Source organism: Petaurus breviceps, unplaced genomic scaffold (assembly GCF_028583685.1).
Source record: "Petaurus breviceps papuanus isolate PSGF00001 unplaced genomic scaffold, PetGlider_PUasm1.0 90407, whole genome shotgun sequence".
In the NCBI taxonomy this organism is placed as follows: domain Eukaryota; kingdom Metazoa; phylum Chordata; class Mammalia; order Diprotodontia; family Petauridae; genus Petaurus; species Petaurus breviceps.
In genome coordinates, this window is record NW_027187241.1 from 2152937 (window position 1) to 2173000 (window position 20064).

General features: G+C 42.0%; 1 protein-coding gene across 1 annotated transcript in view; it reads left to right on the top strand.

Moving 5' to 3' along the window:
* The window catches only part of ARHGEF33 (Rho guanine nucleotide exchange factor 33), a 63003-nt gene that overhangs the window by 41705 nt on the left and 1234 nt on the right, over positions 1 to 20064 (top strand). The window contains exons 12-15 of the mRNA XM_069108580.1: positions 2588 to 2736; positions 4886 to 5053; positions 8417 to 9197; positions 13636 to 13778. Coding sequence (XP_068964681.1) covers positions 2588 to 2736; positions 4886 to 5053; positions 8417 to 9197; positions 13636 to 13778 — 1241 coding nt within the window. The remainder of the gene's footprint in view (positions 1 to 2587; positions 2737 to 4885; positions 5054 to 8416; positions 9198 to 13635; positions 13779 to 20064) is intronic.

Below are 20064 nucleotides of genomic sequence, written 5' to 3' on the forward strand. Positions count from 1 at the left end.
CTCCTCCTGGGGAGCAGACTGTTACCATTTTCCTTGTATCTCCAGGACTCATTGCAAAGCTTTGCACATAGCAGGCACTTAAATACTTTTTCATTGGCATTAATTTATTCATATTCTCCATTGTGCTTGTTCTAACTTTGACCAAGTGGTAAAGAGAGAGCATGAATCCTCTCCATTCTAGTTTAATTTCTATCAGAACTTTTTGGTAACTTAGTGTAGTATATCTTGGAAATACTTAGGTCAGTAATGCCAATAAGTTTGCACTGTTTCTTCAGCCAATCCAATGTATGTCTCCATAGAACCGGGCCTGTGTGTAGCTGGTGAAAGATGAAATGACTGAGAAAACAAGGGTTTGATCTTCCGAGCATATCAACTTATTAATCAATGCATACCATAGCCCAACAAACTAGGACCAGACATCCTCAACTTAGCCCTCACTCTGAATACAAGGGGAGACAGACTTTTATACATTAAAGACAATTAATTAAAGTCAATTAATTGAAAGGAAACAAAACAACATTAAATCTGGTTTCTAATTGGAGGGAAGATTAGGGAGGGGGAGAGTGAACAGGTTCAACTCCCTGAAATCAGAAAAAGAGGTGCCCCACTTCCCCCGAGTGTCTGTGAATAGTCAAAGGAACATGGGAACAATAACTGATTGATCAGTCTGGGGCCAGTTTTCAGATAAGACATATGGATTGCTTGAGATGTACAATATGAGAAACTCCTCGCATCAGTCTTTGATGAGACCAGGTTTCTGGTCAGCATAACCTAGGTCCTAGGTAAAGGGTCTCTAAACAGCAGGGAGAGGTGGTCCAGCTTCCCAGCCATATAGGGCTAGGTTCAAACAATGCAACAAGGTTTTCTCCCAATTCAACGAAGTTTTCTCATAGAATACAAGTTGGACTAGACCCATAATTCAATAGAAAGGGAACTGAGTTAGCTCCAGAGTTGAGTCACAAGATGGAGTCAGTATGGTTCCATCAATTCCCATAATTAACCATTTGCTCTCCTAATCCCCTCAATTCCCACATATGTAGACAGTAGGAAGTGAAAGAAACCACAAGGCTTTCTCTATTTGAAAATTACTATCTATTATAAGGTACCTAAAGTTCTGGTTTCTCCTTTGAGTTCAGGCACTGCCTCTAGAAAACTCCTGTTAATGGAAGCCCCTTGGGAGCATAGATTGCTTTATTTTTTGTCTTCGTATTTGCAGGACTTCACATAGTGTCTGGCCCATAGTAGGCTCTTAAATGCTCATCGATGTGATTTTCCATCTCATACCCAACCGGTTGGTGACAAAAATGGAAAATGACAAATGTTAGGGGGCTTAAGAAAGCAGGAACATTGATGTACCCTTGGTGGAGCTACGAATTAATCCAGATGTTCTGGAAAGTCTTTGGAACTATGCCCCCCAAATTACTAAGCCATGTATGCCCTTTTTGTGCAATACCATTACTAGGCTTATACCCTGAAGACATGAAAGAAAGAGAATGATTACCCACTGGTACAATCTTTTTTTTCAGCAGCTCTTTTTGTGGTGGCAAAGAACTGGAAACTAAGGGGGTGTCCATCAGCTGGGGAATGGTTGAACAAATAATGTTTATATGAATGTGATGGAATACCATTGTGCCAGAGAAATGAGGAAGAATAAGAAATACCAAATGGGAAGACTTATACGAAATGGTGCAGAATAAAGTGAGAACCAGAGAACAATGAATACAATAGAAGTAATATTGTAAAAATGTAAAACTTTGAAAGACTTAAAAACTCTGGTCAATTCAATGACCAGCCATTATTCCAGAGTATTCATAATTAAAAATGCTATTCTCTCCCTGAAAGAAAGATGACAAACTCAACATACAGAATGAGACATATTATTTCTGGATGTGGTCAATGTGGAAATGTCTCTTGCTTGACTATGTATCTTTGTAACAAGGGTGGATTTTTCTTTTTTTCTTTCTTTCTTCTTTCTTTTTGGATAGAAAGTGGGAGGGAGAGAAATATATGTTTGTCCACTGGAAAAAAATTTTAAAATAAAAGTAAAATCAAAATAAATGCTTATTGATTCATTGCAAAGGAATGTGTTGCCTGTAAGATCTTTGTAGCTCACTGGAATTTTTCATGTTTAAAGGCATTAAACTTAGTTCTGACTTCTAACAAGAATGCCCATAGATGCTTCTTTGTTGCTTTAGTGTGAGAGAAATAGACTAACTTAAAACTTTTTTTTTCCCTTTTGGAGGGCAATTGGGGTTAAGTAACTTGCCCAAGGTTACACGGCTAGTTTGTGTGTGTGTGTGTGTGTGTGTGTGTGTGTGTGTGTGTGTGTGTGTTTATGTGTTAAGTGTGTGAGGCCAGAACTGAACTCGGGTCCTCCTGACTCCAGGCTGGCGTTTTACTCACTGCGCCACCTAGCCTCCCTGATTAGCTTAAATCTTTACCTGGAAAGGTATTACACTTCTTCATGGTTTCTAATTATTCTGATACATCATTTAGGGAATGACAGATTGAGGTAATGTGCAGAGCATAGAAAGGGCAATGATTTATTTGAATTTTCCAGCTTATCCTTTTCTCTTTACTTTCCCAGAATGTCCTGAAGTTCACTGAGCAAGAACACCCTGACTACTACCTGCTTTTGGTGTGTGTTCAGCGCCTTCGAGTTTTCATCTCTCACTACACCCTGTTGTTTCAGTGCAATGAAGATTTGCTCATTCAGAAAAGGAAAAAACTCAAGAAGTAAGTTTCTGATAGCCCAGACTAGAGGGAGGGTCAAAGGGGTGTGAATAAAGGAAGGATACAAGACATCCTTAAGTTATCACTTTGCCTATCACTAGAGGCAACACTGGGATAGAGAGAAAGACATAAAATGAGGTAAGACAAAATAATAGACGGAAGGAGGATTGATCCCTGCTGGAAGAAGTTAAGCCTAGATCAGAATCTCCCAACAGGCCTCATTGGGCACCTTTCTTCACATGCAAACCCACCTTTCCCAAAGCTACTTTGGAGAAGTCATCCTTTTGAAAATTCTTCAGTCTAGAGACATTATAAGACTTCCTAGTCCCCTCACTGGGCTGTTCCTCCAAAAGTCCTTTTGATTTCCTTATCTTTACCTATGCCATTGCCATTCACCCAGTCTTACTTACATGTTCAAAATCTGTTTTACCTTTGAGCTTTCTCTCATTTACCTCCCATATTTAATCAGCTTCCAAATCCTGATGATCCCACTGCAATATCTCTGGCATCCATTCCCTCCTTTCTATTCTCCTAGACACTACCTTAGTACAGACTGTTATTACTATTCACCTGGACTATTGAAATAACCTGACAAAAATATTTCCCACCTCCAATTTCTCCCTCCTCTAATCCATACCCCAAACCCTGTGCATATTCCATATGTATAAATCACAGAAGACCTGAACATGTCATTCCTTTACTCAAAATCCTTCATTGAATTTTCTATCAGACAGTCAAGACTCCTTAGGCTGGCCATCATTGAAAACCACTCATAATGTAGCTTTACCCTAACTCTTCAACCATATTTCAAACTATTCTGCTCCATGGATACTTTGTTCAAGGCAAACTAGGATACTTGTTATCACCCACCTATGTACCATAATGCCTTACTCCAATATCTTGGCGAATGCTATTCCCAACACCTAAAGAGCTCTTCTTTCAATTTTTCCCTATTGAAAACTACCCCACCCTTCAAAACCTAGCTCAATGTATTACCTCCTCCAGAGGGCCCTCCATGATTTCCCAGAGTTAAAAGTAATCTTTGCTTTCTCAGACCTCACATAACACTTTCTTTGTACTTTTCTTAAGCATATAAGTTCCATTTTGTATTATGGTTGTTTGTGTATTTGTCACAGCCTTCTATTAAATCATAAACTCTATGAAGGCATTATGCTTTATTTATATCTCTCTTAGAAACTGACACAGTGCTCTGCACATAGTAAGTACTTAATATATATTTTAAATTATAGCTTACTTTTATTAATACCTTTTGTTTTTACATAAAATTCATTTCCAAATATCTCTTGGGAAGCAGCTAGGTGGCACAGTGGGTAGAGTGCCAGGGCTGGAATCAGTAAGATCTGAGTTCAAGTCCAGCCTCAGATACTGACTAACTGTGGGACCCTGGGTAAATCACTTAGCCTCTGTTTGCTTCAGTTTCATCTGTAACATGGAGATAATAATAACATTTACCTTGTAAAGTTGTGAGGATTAAATGAGATAATAATTGTATGTGCCAGTGCCTGGTACATAGTAAGTGCTATGTAAATATTAGTTGTTATTATTAATTATTAACTAAGTTTAAAAAAGTGAAAAAAGCAATTCAGTAAAACTACCCAATGCCATCTATTATGTCTGACAGTTTCTGTAGCATTCCATACTCATAGTCTCTCACCTCCACAAGGCAGGGATGGACATACATTTTCTAAACTCTTCTCTGGAATCATTTGGCCATTATAATTATGATGTATTGTTTTTGTCCATTTATATTGTAATTATTGTCTATAATTTTTCCTAGTTCATCTAAATTCACTCTATTTAATCAGTTCATACAAGGTTCTCTATGTGTCTCTGAATTTTTCATATTTGTCATTTCTTATGGAACAGTAATAGTTCACATTTCACACTTTGTGTTGAATTGCATTTATGGGAAGCATTTCCCACATCAACTCTGGCCATTTCAGCTACTGCACAGTAATTCCCACCTTTTCCTAAAGCACCATCAGCACCTGCCAGAGGGAGAGCTCACTTCTTACATGGACCTACCTTGTCTCTTGAGAAACATCTCTGTTCTGGGGAAATCCTGGATGACGCTGATTTCCCTTCACATCCCCTGAGAATTGCTAATGGAGCTGTCTCTCTGCTTGGTTAGGTCATCCATGGCGAAGCTGTACAAAGGACTGGCTTCCCAGTGTGCAAACACCGGGCAGGATGCTTCCCCAGCTCCTGGGCCTGAGGCTGTCCGAGACAGTGGTGGGATCCACTCTGAAGAGATTCTACAGCCCTATCCTGCTGCCACCAGCCCTGGCTCAGCTGTCACGTAAGCTGCCGTCACTGGGGAAAAGGCTCATGGACATCCCCTCGTGCCCCTAGCAGTCAACTTCAAAGGTTCCCTGGCCAGGGCCAACCATGCTATCCTAGTGTGCTGGGATCTTCTTCCCTCAGCTGGGGCATTTATACGTCCCCCTGTTGTAGAGACAGAGACTTACTCTTTGTACCAGAGATTGCAAGGGGCAGGGGGATGAAGGGGTAAAGAAGCATGATTGAGGTTCATTGGAAGTGCTGGGGGACAGCTTCTCTTCACACAACTTGATCGAGATTTCTCTCACCTGATCATTTCTTTAGTCGTAATTATACCCCTACTACCTCCCAGACCTTTGGGCTTGGACCTGGCAAGAAGGAGGAAAGATGAGACATATATAAAGCCGGTGGAAAGGGTTCTCTGAAGGCACAGAGAGCCACTCGAAAGTCAGAGTGAGATTTAGGTCTCCCAAAGAAAAATCACAGTAGGCCTTCCCTTTCTCCCAAGCATTGGGATGGGAAAGAAGAGCTTTCTTAGGCCTTAGAGGAAGTCTGTGTTCTGAGGATCAGTTGTTCTGTGTCTGAGGCCTGATAGCAACCAGAAAGACTGTTAAACTGGCTAAGCCTTGCCTCCTGAGGTCCCTGCCTCAATCAATCTATTGAGATTTATTATGGGTCTACTATGTGCCAAATGTTGAGCTAAGAGCTAGGATAAAAAATGGGGCAAGAGATAGTTTGTGCCCCAAGGAGTTCACCCTCTAAATCTTGCTAAGGCTTTATTTTCATAAGAAAGCCTATACATCAGTTAGAAATGCCATAAACTAATTTTTTTAGCTTGTCCTTAGATGTACCCGGGCAAATATTCTCTACTCCAGGACAGAACAGGAGTTTATCTTTTTGGTCTCCATTCGAAACTGACTGGCATGCTAAGTTGGGATTTCATTCAGTCAGCCTTGGAGCACAGGAAAACATCAAATACACTGGGGGACATTCTGGTCCTTAACACTTTAAAACTTCCCAACATTCATTTTTATCTAAGAAGGATAAGCGTGGATTCAGCCTTGTGAGCTATAGATCCCAAGATTCTGAAAGGGTGAGATAAACAAACATGCAAAGTTCTTAATCTTTACTCTACCAGAATGAATCTGTTTCTATCTAAATTCCTTACTCTGTAATTTGTTTCCAGATCTATTATCTTAAGACAAATTTAATTAAGGTTGTTATAATGGAATTGATTTTCTTCCCTCAACTTATATTACCAAGGGAGCTGGGTTGCTATTTTAGCTGCCAAATTTTCCAAATGACCTCCCTACGAGGCTTTCCCCCACAACTCCTGCCAGGTGTATGTGGCCAGTACCAGCCAGCTCTATCCTTGCCATGGTACTTCAAAGGGCTATGCCAATCTAAGTAAGGTCTCCCCAAGAAGTATGCTTTCTCCAGGATACCAGCATCCAGACTGGACTCAGAGATTTCAGGGAAGCAATTCTTGCAGAGGCAGGTTCTGAAAGAACTTCTCTTCATAGGCAGCTGGGGCCCAGCACCGGCTACTGCTTCAGGGCAGGCTATGAACAAGAAGAGAGTTTGTCAGGCTAATGTTTATAATTTCACCCTTGCCTGATTGCTGCCTTAATATCAAAAGATAAAAATAGTATTGGCCTCTTTCTAATCTTTTGTTCTTTGTAGAGTTATGTTGAAGAATGTCAACACAAATAATCACATTTTGGTATTAAACCTCATGGAATCTGTATTCAGCTGAGTTCTTCTGCACTGATAGAGACATGATTAGTTTTAACAAATTAATAATAAATTGATTCCATCTGTTAGGTAGTAATCTAACTTGAATAATTTGGAATAGGAATTAGAGCTACAGTGGGCCATAAAGATCATGCAATCCAACTCTCATTTTACAGACCTTTTATATATATATATATATATATATATAAAATTTCCCCCAATTACATATTAAAACAATTTTTAGATTAAAAAAAAGTTTTGAGTTCTAAATTCTATTCCTCCCTCCCTCCCTCCCCCCTGAGATGTAAGCAATCCAATATAGGTTATACATCTGTAATCATGTAAAACATTTCCATATTAGTAATTTTGTATAAGAAGACTCTAAGAAAGGAAGAAGGAAAGAAAGAGAAAGAAAAGAAAGAAGGAAGGCAGGAAGGAAGGAAGAAAGAAAGATAGAAAGGAAGGAAGGAAGGATGGATGGAAGGAAGGAAGGAAGAAATTAAAACCTTTCTGAGGAAAATTAGGCTCAATGAGCTTAGGTAATGCACAATGTCATGAGGTAGCAAGGGAAGGATTATGACCCAGGTCCATTGGGTCCAAATTGAGCATTCTTTTCATTATACCACCTTGCCTTTCTATCTTGTGGACAGGATGGGCCAGATGGTTTACAAACTAGTCAAATGGTCAGTTATCTATACTGAAAATCTTAGCGTGAAACTCAAGCGTCCATTTGGATGATAGATAGGTAATAGATTCTAGCTTTACTAATAATTATAACAGTAACTGACATTTATATAGTACTTTAAAGTTTTCAAAGCACTTTATAAACCTTATCTCATTTAGGCCTTACCAGAACCCCATGAGGATGATATTGCAGGCATTATCATCCCCATTTAACAGATGAGGAAACTGAGGCATGGAGGGGTTAGATGACTTGCCCATGGTCACACAACTAACAGGAATCCCAGGTGGGATTTGAACCCAGGTGACACGAATTCTTAGCACTCTCTATATGTTATGTTGGACAGGCCGAAATCAGTTAGAATGTATATCACTGATTTCCATACCACATTTCATTTTCATATGGATTTTTAAAAGTATTGCATATACAACAGTCCAAGTATTATAGTAAGAGAATTGGGGGAGAGGAAGGTGGTTCTGGGGCACTGACGGGTGACCAGGGAAGGGATCAGATCTTCTGGAGGGGAAAGTGAAGACCACACGCCTCTCACAGCCATCTCTTCCCAATGCCTCCTTACGTCCGAGATGCAGGAGAATGATTCTTCCGACATGTGCTTTACTTTACGGACCAACACTGGCTACTCTCCCAGGCAGGGGGAAGGGGCTCCCGGGAACCCCTTCATCCGAGACGTTTGGTGGCCGCTGCCTAGGTGACCCGTGGTTAGTCCTGGCGGTAGCATAAGCGCCTGGGGCTGGGGGCCCTCCATGGCACCGCCTGGATGCGCACTGCTGGCCCGCGAGGCGGCCTGGGGAGGGTCTGTGAGGAGTGGTGTTGGCATCCCCATTCTTTAATGGTTTCTGACAGGCTATATTGTACTCAGACCTTGAACAGGCTCTGACTCGGTGACTGGGCCTGAACTAACGAACCATATGCACACTTGTTTTGTATTCTGTTTCCCCTTTAAAGACATTTGATGCCCCAAGTGAAGAAAAGTCCACAGCAAACCTTGATGGAGAGCATTCAGCCTGGGAAGCCCTGTGACTGGGAGCTGGAGGGTAGAAAACACGAGAGGCCGGAAAACCTCCTGGCCCCGACTCAATTCTGTACCGCGGAGCAGGACCTGAAGGCCCTGGCCGGCCCTCTGCAGGCCATCCCGGAGATGGACTACGACCCGGGCCTGCCCGACGCCGTGGGGAACCTGGAGCGCTCCATGAGAGCCCCGCCGGAGCTCCTGGCCGACACGCGCGCCTTCGTCCCCAGCTACGAGGAGTTTGAGTACGGCGGCGAGCTCTTCACCCTGCCCGCTCCCTACGAGGAGGAGACGTTCCAGAGCCTGCCTCTCTTTGAGGCCTGCTCCCCCGCGTCCTCCGAGTCCAGCCTGGACATCTGCTTCCTCCGGCCGGTCAGCTTCACCATGGACGCCGAAAGGACCGAGCACCCCGTGCCGCCCCTGCCCAAGAGCTCCACGTCCCCCGTGAGCAGCAGCACGTACAAGCACGAGGCCGTCCACGGCAAGACGAAGCCGCTGAGTCGCTCGCTGAAGGAGTTTCCCCGAACGTCCACCTCGGAAGGGGTCACCACCAGACTGTACAGCACTAGAAGCAGCAGCGGCGGCCGCGTCCAGCTGAAACAGGAGAGGACGGCCCAGCCCCACATCACATCCGCCACAGCTAGGAGCTCCCCAAGGAACTTCTTCCCCCCCCAGAGAACACAAAGTGAAAAACAGACCTATTTGGAAGTAAGGAGGGTAAAGTAAACCAAACCAAAAACATTCGGAGGCAGCGGTCACGGGAGAAAGAAAGTCGGTGTGTCTAGGTCTCTGGGTCTCCCACCACTTACTTAGGAATCTTGTCCAACTAAGATTGGAAAAGGAAGCAGTCAAACCCTGCTTTGCCATGGCTTACCATTACACGGGTTTGCGTGGGTACTGGGGGCCAAATCTGGACCCACCACACAGAAAAAAAGCCTTGCTTAACCGTTAAGCTCTAAGACAGATGTTAGTCCTCTCCCCTGATACCCGTGCTCTAAAAAGCTTCCACTGTATTATTTAATAGTGGTGATATTTAACGATTATAATCAATACCTTGAATCTATATAGCACCTTTCTTCTGAGGCATCTAAAGAGTTTCACATATATTATCTTTGCCTGCCCATGAAGTGCCATCTCATGAAAGATGTGGCTCATTGCCAAAGCAACACAGGAAAGGATGGAAACTCATCTTTCCTCTCTTAAGCTGGTGCATCTTCCCAGTTTTAATTTTTGAAACACTGACATAATCTGCATGTATGTACTCTCTTCTCTCTTTTATGCTTATGACTAGCTTAACAGGTAGGAAGAAAGCAAATCATTTCCTATTGAAAGATTAGAGAGCCAGAGCTTAGAAAAGCCGTCTCAGTGATTTTCCCTTGGTGAAAGTAACTCTTTGTAACACACACCTTTTGTGATAGACATCTAAGTGATGCACAAAAGGTACAAGACATCCTAAAAATAGTCCTTTTTCAGGTAGGGAGAGCCTATCACCAGAAGGACCTAAACAGAGGCTTGGATGGCGTCTGAATATGGTAGAGGGGATTCCTTACATTGTGTGGGAGGTCAGACTAGATGGTCTTAAGGCTGCCTCCCACTATCAGACTCTCAGTCGACCACAATTTGTTGGCTTTTGTGGAAGGAAGGAGGAAGAAAATAATTTCTATGGTCATCAGTCATAATGAAGGGGGCAGAGGAAATCAAGGCAGTAGACCTGAATATAAATTCTCAAGGATCCAAAGCTACGATCCGTACCTTTGTTTTTCTCTCAAAATGGGGAGGTTAGGTAAAGGAGGATGCAACCACAGGAGTCCAGGGCACTAGTACTAAAAGCTTATACTGGGCTATTGGTGGTGGGAGTAGAGAAGAAAGGAGGGGATGCAGGAGAAATGGAAATGCTAGGGAGGCAGAGTGGTACAGTTGAAAGGACACATGCTCTGAAGTTAGAGGACCTGGGTTCAGATCTCACCTCTGCTACTTATGGTGTGACGTTGGATGAGACATGTAACTTTGCTGGGCCTCAGTTTCCCCATCTGTAAAATGGAGGGGTTGGACTAGATGGTTTCTGAGGATCCTTCTGGATCTATGAACCTATGTTTTGTCTATGGTAGAATCAGCAAAACTTGGTAGCTGATAAGAGGCGAGAGATGAGGGAGGGGGCACCAAGGTTTCCATTGTGAAAGACTGGTGGTACTAGTGACAGAAATTTTGAAGTCAGTTTAGGTATAGGCTGGACTAGATGACCTCTGAGGTCCTTTCCAACTCTCTGGTTCTGTGATTCTAACTCTAAAAAGATAAAGAAGTAAAAGAAAAATGCCCCCCCTCCCCTCCAATGGAAGCAGCCAGGAGAGAAAAACTCAGGGTACTGCTAGGAGTAAAGGTCTCACATTAAGTTTATTTAATGCACAGAGTGTAACATCTCAGTGCAACGGAAGCCTGAGAATTTAATCAGGCATTCTTTTCTATGTTCATGAAAGGGTTAATATTTCTGGAGCCAACACATAGTGTTTCTCTGCATTTGAATGGAATAAAAGCAACTTCCTGTGGCGGACTAAGATGTATCGCAGATTACTTAGGCCAAGTCAGAAGAGAGCTGTGGCCCAGGACCTTGTTCCTGTCATACATAATGCTAAATGAAGTATTCAGCATTCCCAGGAAGCGCTGCACTTGGCCCATGATGAGAAGAAGGACACAATCCAGAGGCAATTAATTTGGCACTGCACTTTGGTGGTTGCTAGGGCCCGGGTCCCAGCCCTTAGAACTCCTGCATTTCTCTTGCCTTCACCTGTTTTTTTGCAAGTAGATTGAAAATCATTTCTCTTCTACATGCCCCTATTCTTGTGAATGGTGTCTTGGCAGTGCAGTGGGGATGGGTAGGGAGGAGACAGGGCATCTATCTGTCAGCTGGGATCTTAGTGTTGCTTCCTCATTGGTATTGGCTGGGGCTATATGGAAATCATAGTTTCTGCTGTGTGCCCTAAGAGAATCCAGGCATGATCCTTGTCTTTTGGCGATCAGAAGAGTTAACTTGTCAGAACTCGCAGGGCCTCCCAACTTCATCTATCCTAGTATCAGAAGTATGGTTAGGCTTGTTGGGGGTGCCAGGGAAGAGATGTGCCATTGGTCCTACTGAGAGCAAAGAGGCTTAAAAAACTCCATACTTTTAAAGGTGTTAGCTCTTTCTTGATGAGATTCCCACAAGAAAACAGCATTAGGCCCACCCTATTCATCCCGAAGGTCTTCCATATACCTGCCTGGTCGCCCCTCTTTTCTTTCAGGAAAGTCTTAAACTTTCAATAATGTAAACATAGCAAAGAAGGGACTAGAGCCCTTCAAGGTGCTTGGCCAGGAGTCTGGAGACACACATTCTAGTCCTGGTTCTGCTGCTTAATTAGGTACATGGCATCGGACAATTCACTTACCTCTCTCTATTCTTCAGTTTCCTGGATTGCAAAAATGAGGATAGCACCTTCCTCCCGAGGTTGTTATAAAGTCAAATGAGATAATGTATGTGAATGTGCTTTGAAAGGCCAAAGGGCTATACAAAGGCAAGGTATTATTAATAAAAATAAGAATTACAGTAAAGTTTTAGGGAAACTGTTGATTACTTACTCTGTAATAAACCAGAATTTTAAAATCACCCAGGTTTTCTAAATAATTTTAGTAGATTTACATAGAATCAACTAAATATGAAATATTTCAGGTCAGTGTATAAGTTTAGGGATTTTTCCTCAGTGGGTTGTCATAACTGCTTGACTCAAACCAGACAAATGCCTAAATTTCACTGAAAAAGTCCTGCAAACAGACCCCTCCTCCCCCTATCCTTCACTTTCTTCTTTAAAGGTCAACAAGCCATTGTCAAATCTAAGAAGCTTTGTAGAATCACCAGGGTGGTTTTGCTTTAAATCTCTTTGCTGCCTTCAAATACCTCAAGCTGTGACTTTTTTTGAATCTCAGAGATTGTAGTTAGTTGTCTGTTCAGAAAATACATAAACATTTTTGGGTTAATTTCTGATTCCTTTGGTGGTATCCAATATTAAGATAGGAAGGGGGTTTCATTAAAGGTAGAATTCAAGGTTCTAAGATCTCACCAGAACTCCACTTAAACATTCAAGATGGGGTGGCTAGGTGTCGCAGTGAATAGAGTACCAGCCCGGGAGACAGGAGGACCTGAGTTCAAATTCGGCCTCAGACGCTTAACACAAAAACTAGCCATGTGACCTTGGGCAAGTCACTTAACCCCAACTGCCCTCCAAAAAAAAAAGCCAAAAAAACACCCCCCAAAAACATTCAAGATAAGAAAATACATTATGTGCTAATTGGAAACACACCATATGCCAATAACTGAACATTCTCTTTCACCAAAAAAATAAAATAAAAATAAAACCTCCAAACCAGACCTTCCCAGTTCATCTATTCTTCATACTGAGAAGTAGAGATAATAAATATTGCCCTGAAAACAATCAGCTCTCCCATTTTACAGATGGGAAAACTGATAACCAGAGGTGTGAAGGACAATTTTTCAGCTTGCCCAATATGATAATGGAGGTGCCTGAAATGGAACCCAGGAATTCTGATTCTTTCCCCTTCTTTAAGTTCTAGGTAACTCTCCCTCTAGTGTTTGCCTTCTTAATTAGTTCTCTTTCATGACCCTGCACTTGGGTGACCAGAAATGTGTTAGCCTCACCCAAAGAAACTAGAGACAGCTCTTTAGCACCTGGTGGAAGAGGTCCCATTTCATCCGCATTTCAACCTCAGGGTTTGCTGTAGCTGAAGGTTGTTGTTTAGGCATTTTGAGTCACGTCTGGCATGACTCCCTTTTGGGGTTCTCTTAGCAAAGATATTGGAGCGGTTTGCCATTTCCTTTTCTACCTCATTTTACAGATGAGGAAACTGAGGCAAGCAAGGCTAAGGGTCTTGCCTGGGGTAACATAACTAATAAGCCTTAGAAGGCTAGATTTGAACTCATATCTTCGTGCCTCCAGACATGGCACTCTATCTACTACGCCCCTAACTTTCCTAGGTGAAAGTTAGAGACCTACTAAAATTAGGGTAAGAGGGAAGAAAAAGACAATAATTTCATGAGACTATTAACTCTGGAAGAGTGTTTTTAGAAAATCCAACCTTTTTTTTGTTTGTTTGTTTGTTTCTTTTTCAGGAAATACATGTAGAAGATAACACGAGATTCTGTCCAAAGGAAGAAAGAGAAAGTGAACAAACATCATTCAGTGATCAGCATCCCAGCAGGCAAGACCAGAAAGGGGGCTTTCGCAGCTCCTTCCGCAAGCTCTTTAAAAAGAAGTGAGTAGCCCTTAGATCAGACAGCTTTCTAAACTCCTTCCCCTCTGGGAGCCTTCCTGAGGTTTTCACAACAGCAACAACTACAACAACAATAATGACGATAATCTGGCCTCAAGAAGCCGCTTCAAGCTTAGTGCCTGCTCCTTATAGTTAGGGCTTGACTTCTTAAGTTGTGGTGGTTTTGGTTTTTTTTTTTTCCCTCTCATTTTGGTCCCCTTCCATGCATAAAGAAACTGGCTCCACTCCTGCCACTAGTAACTTTTCTCCCGCCTCCTAGACCCTGCACCTTCCCACCTTCCCCTAGCCAAGCTGTGCCAAGTGGGGCACCCATCCCCAGTAGCCATCTTTGAGATAGCAAGAAATCCTGGGATGCTGGTTCTGGGTATAAAGGGTGCTTCCAATAGAACCTTCCTTTCAAATGCTCCATCTAGGTACCCAAGAGCTTTTACCTTTTAGGAAACCTGTAGAAACTTATAGCCATAATGGATACATCTATGGATGTTTAGAGAGAACCTGCTGTTTCTAACCCCCAGGGAACCAGTTTGGCTGTAGGCAGGGTTATAGGTGTGCTTCCTCCAGTCTGCAGGCTCCATAGCAGGGTGACCCCTTCAAACTAGGAAGAGCAGAAGAGAAATGCAAAGGAGGGCTGTGCTTTTAAAATTAGATCTACTCACTCGGCAGTTGTCCAGTAGTGGTAGTGGAAATTCCTTTCTTTACCCATCCCCTTAGGCTGAAAGGCTTCTGCCCTGCGGTTCCATAGATTGTCATTTCCACATTCTTCTCTCGCAGTGAAAAATCTTTCATTTAATTTCTCCTGGTAGACTGCAGAACTGAAGAGTCAGTCTGAACCACAAAGTCATCACCTTTTGTGGGGTGAGGGAAATTAAATGGATATGATTACTACTGATTGACAGGTGAGGAGTTTAGCAGTGTGTGGAGAGGCTACCTTGCTGAACCTCAAGCAGTTGTTGGTGGATTTAGATAATGTTCTTGATGGGAGAAGCTGGGAACAGATCTGGAGTGGGACAATTACCTTTCTATGGTGTCTTTAAAAAATAGACCACTGAAATCAGTGTTAGAGCACAGAAAGTTGGTTCTTGCCAAGATTACTGGTTGCTCAGAGCCTTTTGTTAAAAGGAGAGAATTGGGAAAGGTAAAGACAAATGGATTCTTTACCATACACAGTCCCTCAATAGCTAAGTTCCAGATTGGCTGCTATGCTCAGCTTGCTGTGGCTGTCTAGTCATTTTCTTATCTCAATTATTACTGTCTTCAAATGAACTTTGCTTAAGGGCAGAGCATTTGAGGAGTATTCCCATTTTCTTAGAATCATAGTCTTAGGTCTTTCCTGGCTCAGTAACCACTTCTAGCATGCTCAGCAATGAGACCAAGCAGCAGGCAACCCTTAGCTCCTGCCTTGCTGTTCAGACTGCCTCTGGCTTCAGAACTCATAAGGCCAGTATTGTTCCTGCCCATTTCCTTCCATAGCTGAATTGTTCCTTGATGCCAGTATTCATGGTTTGTCCATCCCAGCTTTTAATGCCAGTATACTTGCTAGAAGCAGTGAAACTACCACTACCTTTCCCTAGTCCCCTCCCCAAACTTCCAGAGACCTTTAAGAAATGTTCTGGAAGATTCATTTAGAAGAGGTTTGGTACTAGTTTGATTTTTCTGTAGAGGGATAGAATTACAACTGACAGGTGTAGATTTTAGCTCAGGGAGGGCTTCGTAAGAAATAGAGCCATCTCACAGGGGAATAGACTGTCTTATGCAGTAATGAGTTCACAATAATTGGAAATGTTCAAGCATCGGCTAGCTGGCCATCCCTCCAGGGGTCACTGGGACTGAGCTGTGCCACATGACTTCCAAAGTCTCCTCCAGCTCTACCATTCTAGGTTTCATCCAGATTTTGGCTTGAGTCACCACATCCTTGTACAAGACAAAATGATAGGTCAACTTGTTAGCATGTTAGGATTTGAAAGGTACCCGTAGTTCTTACCCTTGAATCCTGTTGCCCTTCAGAATATCTCCTCATTTAATCATTGAAGCAACATCTGAAGAAAAGTGATGGCAGAGACAAAATAATCATAGCTAGCACTTATATAGTGTTTAAAGGGTTGCAAAGTGCTTTCCATTTATTATATCATTTGATCCTCACAAGAAATTTATTGGGTAGGTATTCTCATTATCCCCATTGTACAGATGAGGAAACTGAGACTAACAGAGGTTAAGTGACTTGCCCAGGATTACATAATTAGGAAGAGTCTGAGGGATTATCTAAACTCAGGTTCTTCTTTCTCCGAGTCTGTTTTTCTATCCACTATGCTTCCTAGCTTCCCCACAAGAGCCTGAGAATTGGTATGGTTGGCTTGCCAATGGTTACCAGACCTTTCCGTCCTATCCCAAAGACAGCTTTTATGGACCATCACTGAACATCATATATCTACAGTGCCACAGTTGGTACTGTGAAGATTTAATACACTATGGAAAGCAGTGTATAGCAGTAGCTTTCTGTTCTTGCTTTATCATCTGAGTACAGAAGGAGAGAGTAGGGAATCTTATGCACCATCAAGAAGATGTTGGCGATTGTTAACTCAGATGATACCACAATCTTCCCCATCCAAAGACATTTAAATACCCTTCTGTGTATGAGACTATGCCAAAAAACTATGATTACAGATATCATAATAATATATGAAGATAAGAAGCCCTTTAGGCATGAGCTTACTCTTTAAAGTCAGAAAATAAAACCTGGGCAAATGTGTGGAAGATTAGGGGGGAGTATTCAGGCCATTTTCCCCACTGAGTCAGAAGAATACTATTAAATGACTTTATGCAGTGACATAAAACACCATACATAAAACAAGGACCTAGCAAAGACAAAATGAGACAGTTCAAGAGAAGGGGCAGAAACAGCAGACGTACTCTTCTGCAGTGATTAGTCCTGTGCTCCACTTCCCTGGACAGGCTTTTCTCAGCGCACAGTCATCATGTATGTTTTTGTGTGTGTAGAGATCATTTGGCTGACTGTCAGTTCATGCTGTTTGAGAGTGCTGTTTCAGGTTCTAGCTGGCTATGAAGCTGGACACAGCAGAAAAATTAAGGAAGGAAAGAATAGGGGGTATCTTCTTTTTGTGGTTGAATATTGCTGTTTTCCATGTAGGCAGAATATATCTAGAGAATCAAACTTCTCATATTACTCAAAACATATTAAATGAAAGCCTGAGATGCTTATAGGAAACCATCTGATTGCTTCTACCTAGGATACAGTAAGCCTGTGTGCATCAGATCAGTTGCAGAGATACCTCCAGAAGCTGCCCAAAAGAAAATCAGGATATAACTCATAAATCTAAGGTTCCTTAGCCATCCCCATGCTCACTCCTATTCGGGACTTTTTTCAGCCTTTACTGATATGAAGTCTTCTCTGCTCACCAAGAAATACCTCCTGACTTCAGATGAATAAAGTCATCACAGGGCCTCACATATTTTTAGTAATCATAATTTCTATGTTCTATCAGTTTTATAGTTCTATACATTACATATAGAACTCCATACATAACATAGTTAATGATAGAAAATTAATTGTTAGTGAATCCTATTTTATTTGGCTTGTGGCAATTTTTATTTTGTACAAACTCAAATAAATGGGTTGCCCAGCATCAACACTGAAACAGAACTTGTAACTGACGATGCAACAACTATAAGTCCCATAACTCCATTGTCCAGTTCTTGGTGCCCTACCAACCACTCCATTTGGTCCTGTCCCCTTTTTAGTAATTGGTCCTATTCAAAATCCAGATTTTCATGACTGCTCTGGAGCTTCTTTCTGTACTCCCACCCCAGTCCACGTTTTCCTTTGCAGTGTTCAGACTTAAAAGGAATTGTCAAAGCAGAATTTTTTAATGGGTAGTAGAATGGTCCCCTTTAATTCAGTTGCTTCAGCCACTGATTGAGAATCTTGGACATTCTCCACAAAACCTTCATGAGAACTCAGGTGTATCTGTCTTGGCTAAGTTTATAGAATAACAGATAATCAGAGATCCAGAGAAGCACTACAATTTCCCATTCTGTTTGGATGAAACTTGTTCTAATGAAGAAGTGTAAAGATGGTAGGGGATGGAATATAGAGGCAGCAGTATAGGTATTAATTTTTTAGTTGCCTTTTCCTAGTTTCTACTTCCTCTACCCATGCCATTTTAGCAAAGACTTTTGTGAGGACAAAGGAAAGATTGGAGAGGTGTGATTAGACAGAAGCTAGTCTGAAAAAAAGATCTGGGATTCTAAGTTGACCACAAGTTCAATAAGTTATGAAGAAATCACAAAGCAAATGCCAACTTAGGCAGCATTAAGAGAGGTATAGTGTCCAGGACTAAGGAGGTGACAGTCCTTCTGCTTATTTATTGATTGATTGATCTACTGTAGGTCCTTTTCAATCAGTCACATATATTCAGTGAGTACTTGCGTGTCTAGTACTGTGCTAGGCTCTATGGGATTTAGTATTTTCTGATAAGGGATTTATAATCAAGGGAACTGCTTTCTCAACCTAAGAGAAAAGAAAATGCTACCTATAATTTGGTTTTCTTCTTCCTTCTTTTCTCAAGATCTTGGAGTGCTAGACTACATATGTAACAGTGACCATTTGAATGTCCCTTCCTCTATTGCTTCCTGCCAGTCTGGACCCAGAAGTGCAATGCCTGTGTTCACAGCTGCCCTCTGTTGCATGTATAAGTGGCTGTATGGGCTCAGATGTGTTGCCTTTTTGAGGTCTTTGACTATGCAATGCTTGGCTTAAGCTTCCTGTACAAATACAAATGATTTCTTCTTACTTTAAAGATAGAGAGATAAAAGGCAAGTATTCAGGCCCCCTTAAACACAACCCATAGATCACCTTTCATCTGTCTATATCTGTAGATACTTAATAGCCCAACATAACCTTCTGATGGTTATTTACATGTGGCCATGTAGGACACAAACAGTTATCAGGAGGCCAGGCAAGACTGACTTCTGGAAAGAGAAATAGGGCATTGGTGTAAATTGGTTTGGGGCATTGGTCACAGGCAAAAGCTGGGAGTGGAAAAGCATTTGCAAGCTAGTTTTTGGCTAACATTTATAATCAAGATGTACAGAGATGTTCTGAACACTGGAGACATGAGAGGAGGAGGTTTGGCTTATGAGGAGGGTCGTTAAAAAACTAAAGATGAGCTCATAGAGGCTGAAAAGCAGACAGGGCGATTTTGGCATTTGTTTCAGAAATGGGAACGAAGCTGGTGAAGATTTCTGTGGTCCCTGGGGCTGGTGGTGACATCCAAACTTTCCTATTTTCAGGTAAACATGAACAGTTGCATGTTGGATGGTTCAAAGTGTGAAATGTTGGGCTTCAGGGAGATCTAGAAGTGGCCAAGATGGGAACAACTAAAAGCAAGATTACAGATTTTGGCTGAAGAATATTTGAAGTGGTGTCCGAGGTGGGGAGGCAACTGATGGGAGACGAGTCAGATTTAAATCCTTGAGTGACATGGGGAGGCTTACAAATTGTGGGTTGAATTGTAGGCTTCCCTAGTTTCTTGGTTAATGCAATATGAGGCAAAGGAATGACATGGTCCAAAAGATGAGGTTGTGGATATTTTGTGCATAGCTGCTATCGCTAGGGGTGAATTCAGACAGGAGGAGACTGGGGTTAATGAGAGAGAGAGAACACAGGGTTTTGGGTGTAACACTTGGGAGTATTTTCCAGAATACTAAAATCGGGAAAAGGAATAGGATTTGTAAATCAGAGGAGTTAAGTGCCAAATAAGCCATTTCAGTATGCTGGGGAACAACAGATGGGCCCCAAAGATGTAGGTGTCAAGACGTAGAATAGCCTTTTTTTCTCTACACTGGGATTTAGTGGGTCAGTTAAATATGGGAATGGTGGGCCTTATCAGTGGAAGGTGGAGACTAAGGCTTTTTCTACACAATAACAAAATGAGAAGTAGGACAATCTGGTCAACCATCTGGAAATTCCCAAGCATCAGAATGTTAATTATTGTGTAGACCAAGCCTGTTGCCTTAAAAACATAGTTGAATTACATCATCAAGATTATTTAAAATAAAAGAATAATAACAATCCCCCCCCCAAATTAAAAACCTAAATTCTTTAGCAACACTGGTTAGGACCTTTAGGATTTGATTGGAAAAATTAGCATGGGTCATTTGCTGTTCCTTTTTTATTGTGGGACCATACCTGGCTCAGCCCCTGCATACAGAGAACTTGTTCAGTGGTATGGGAGCTTTGGGACAAGGAACC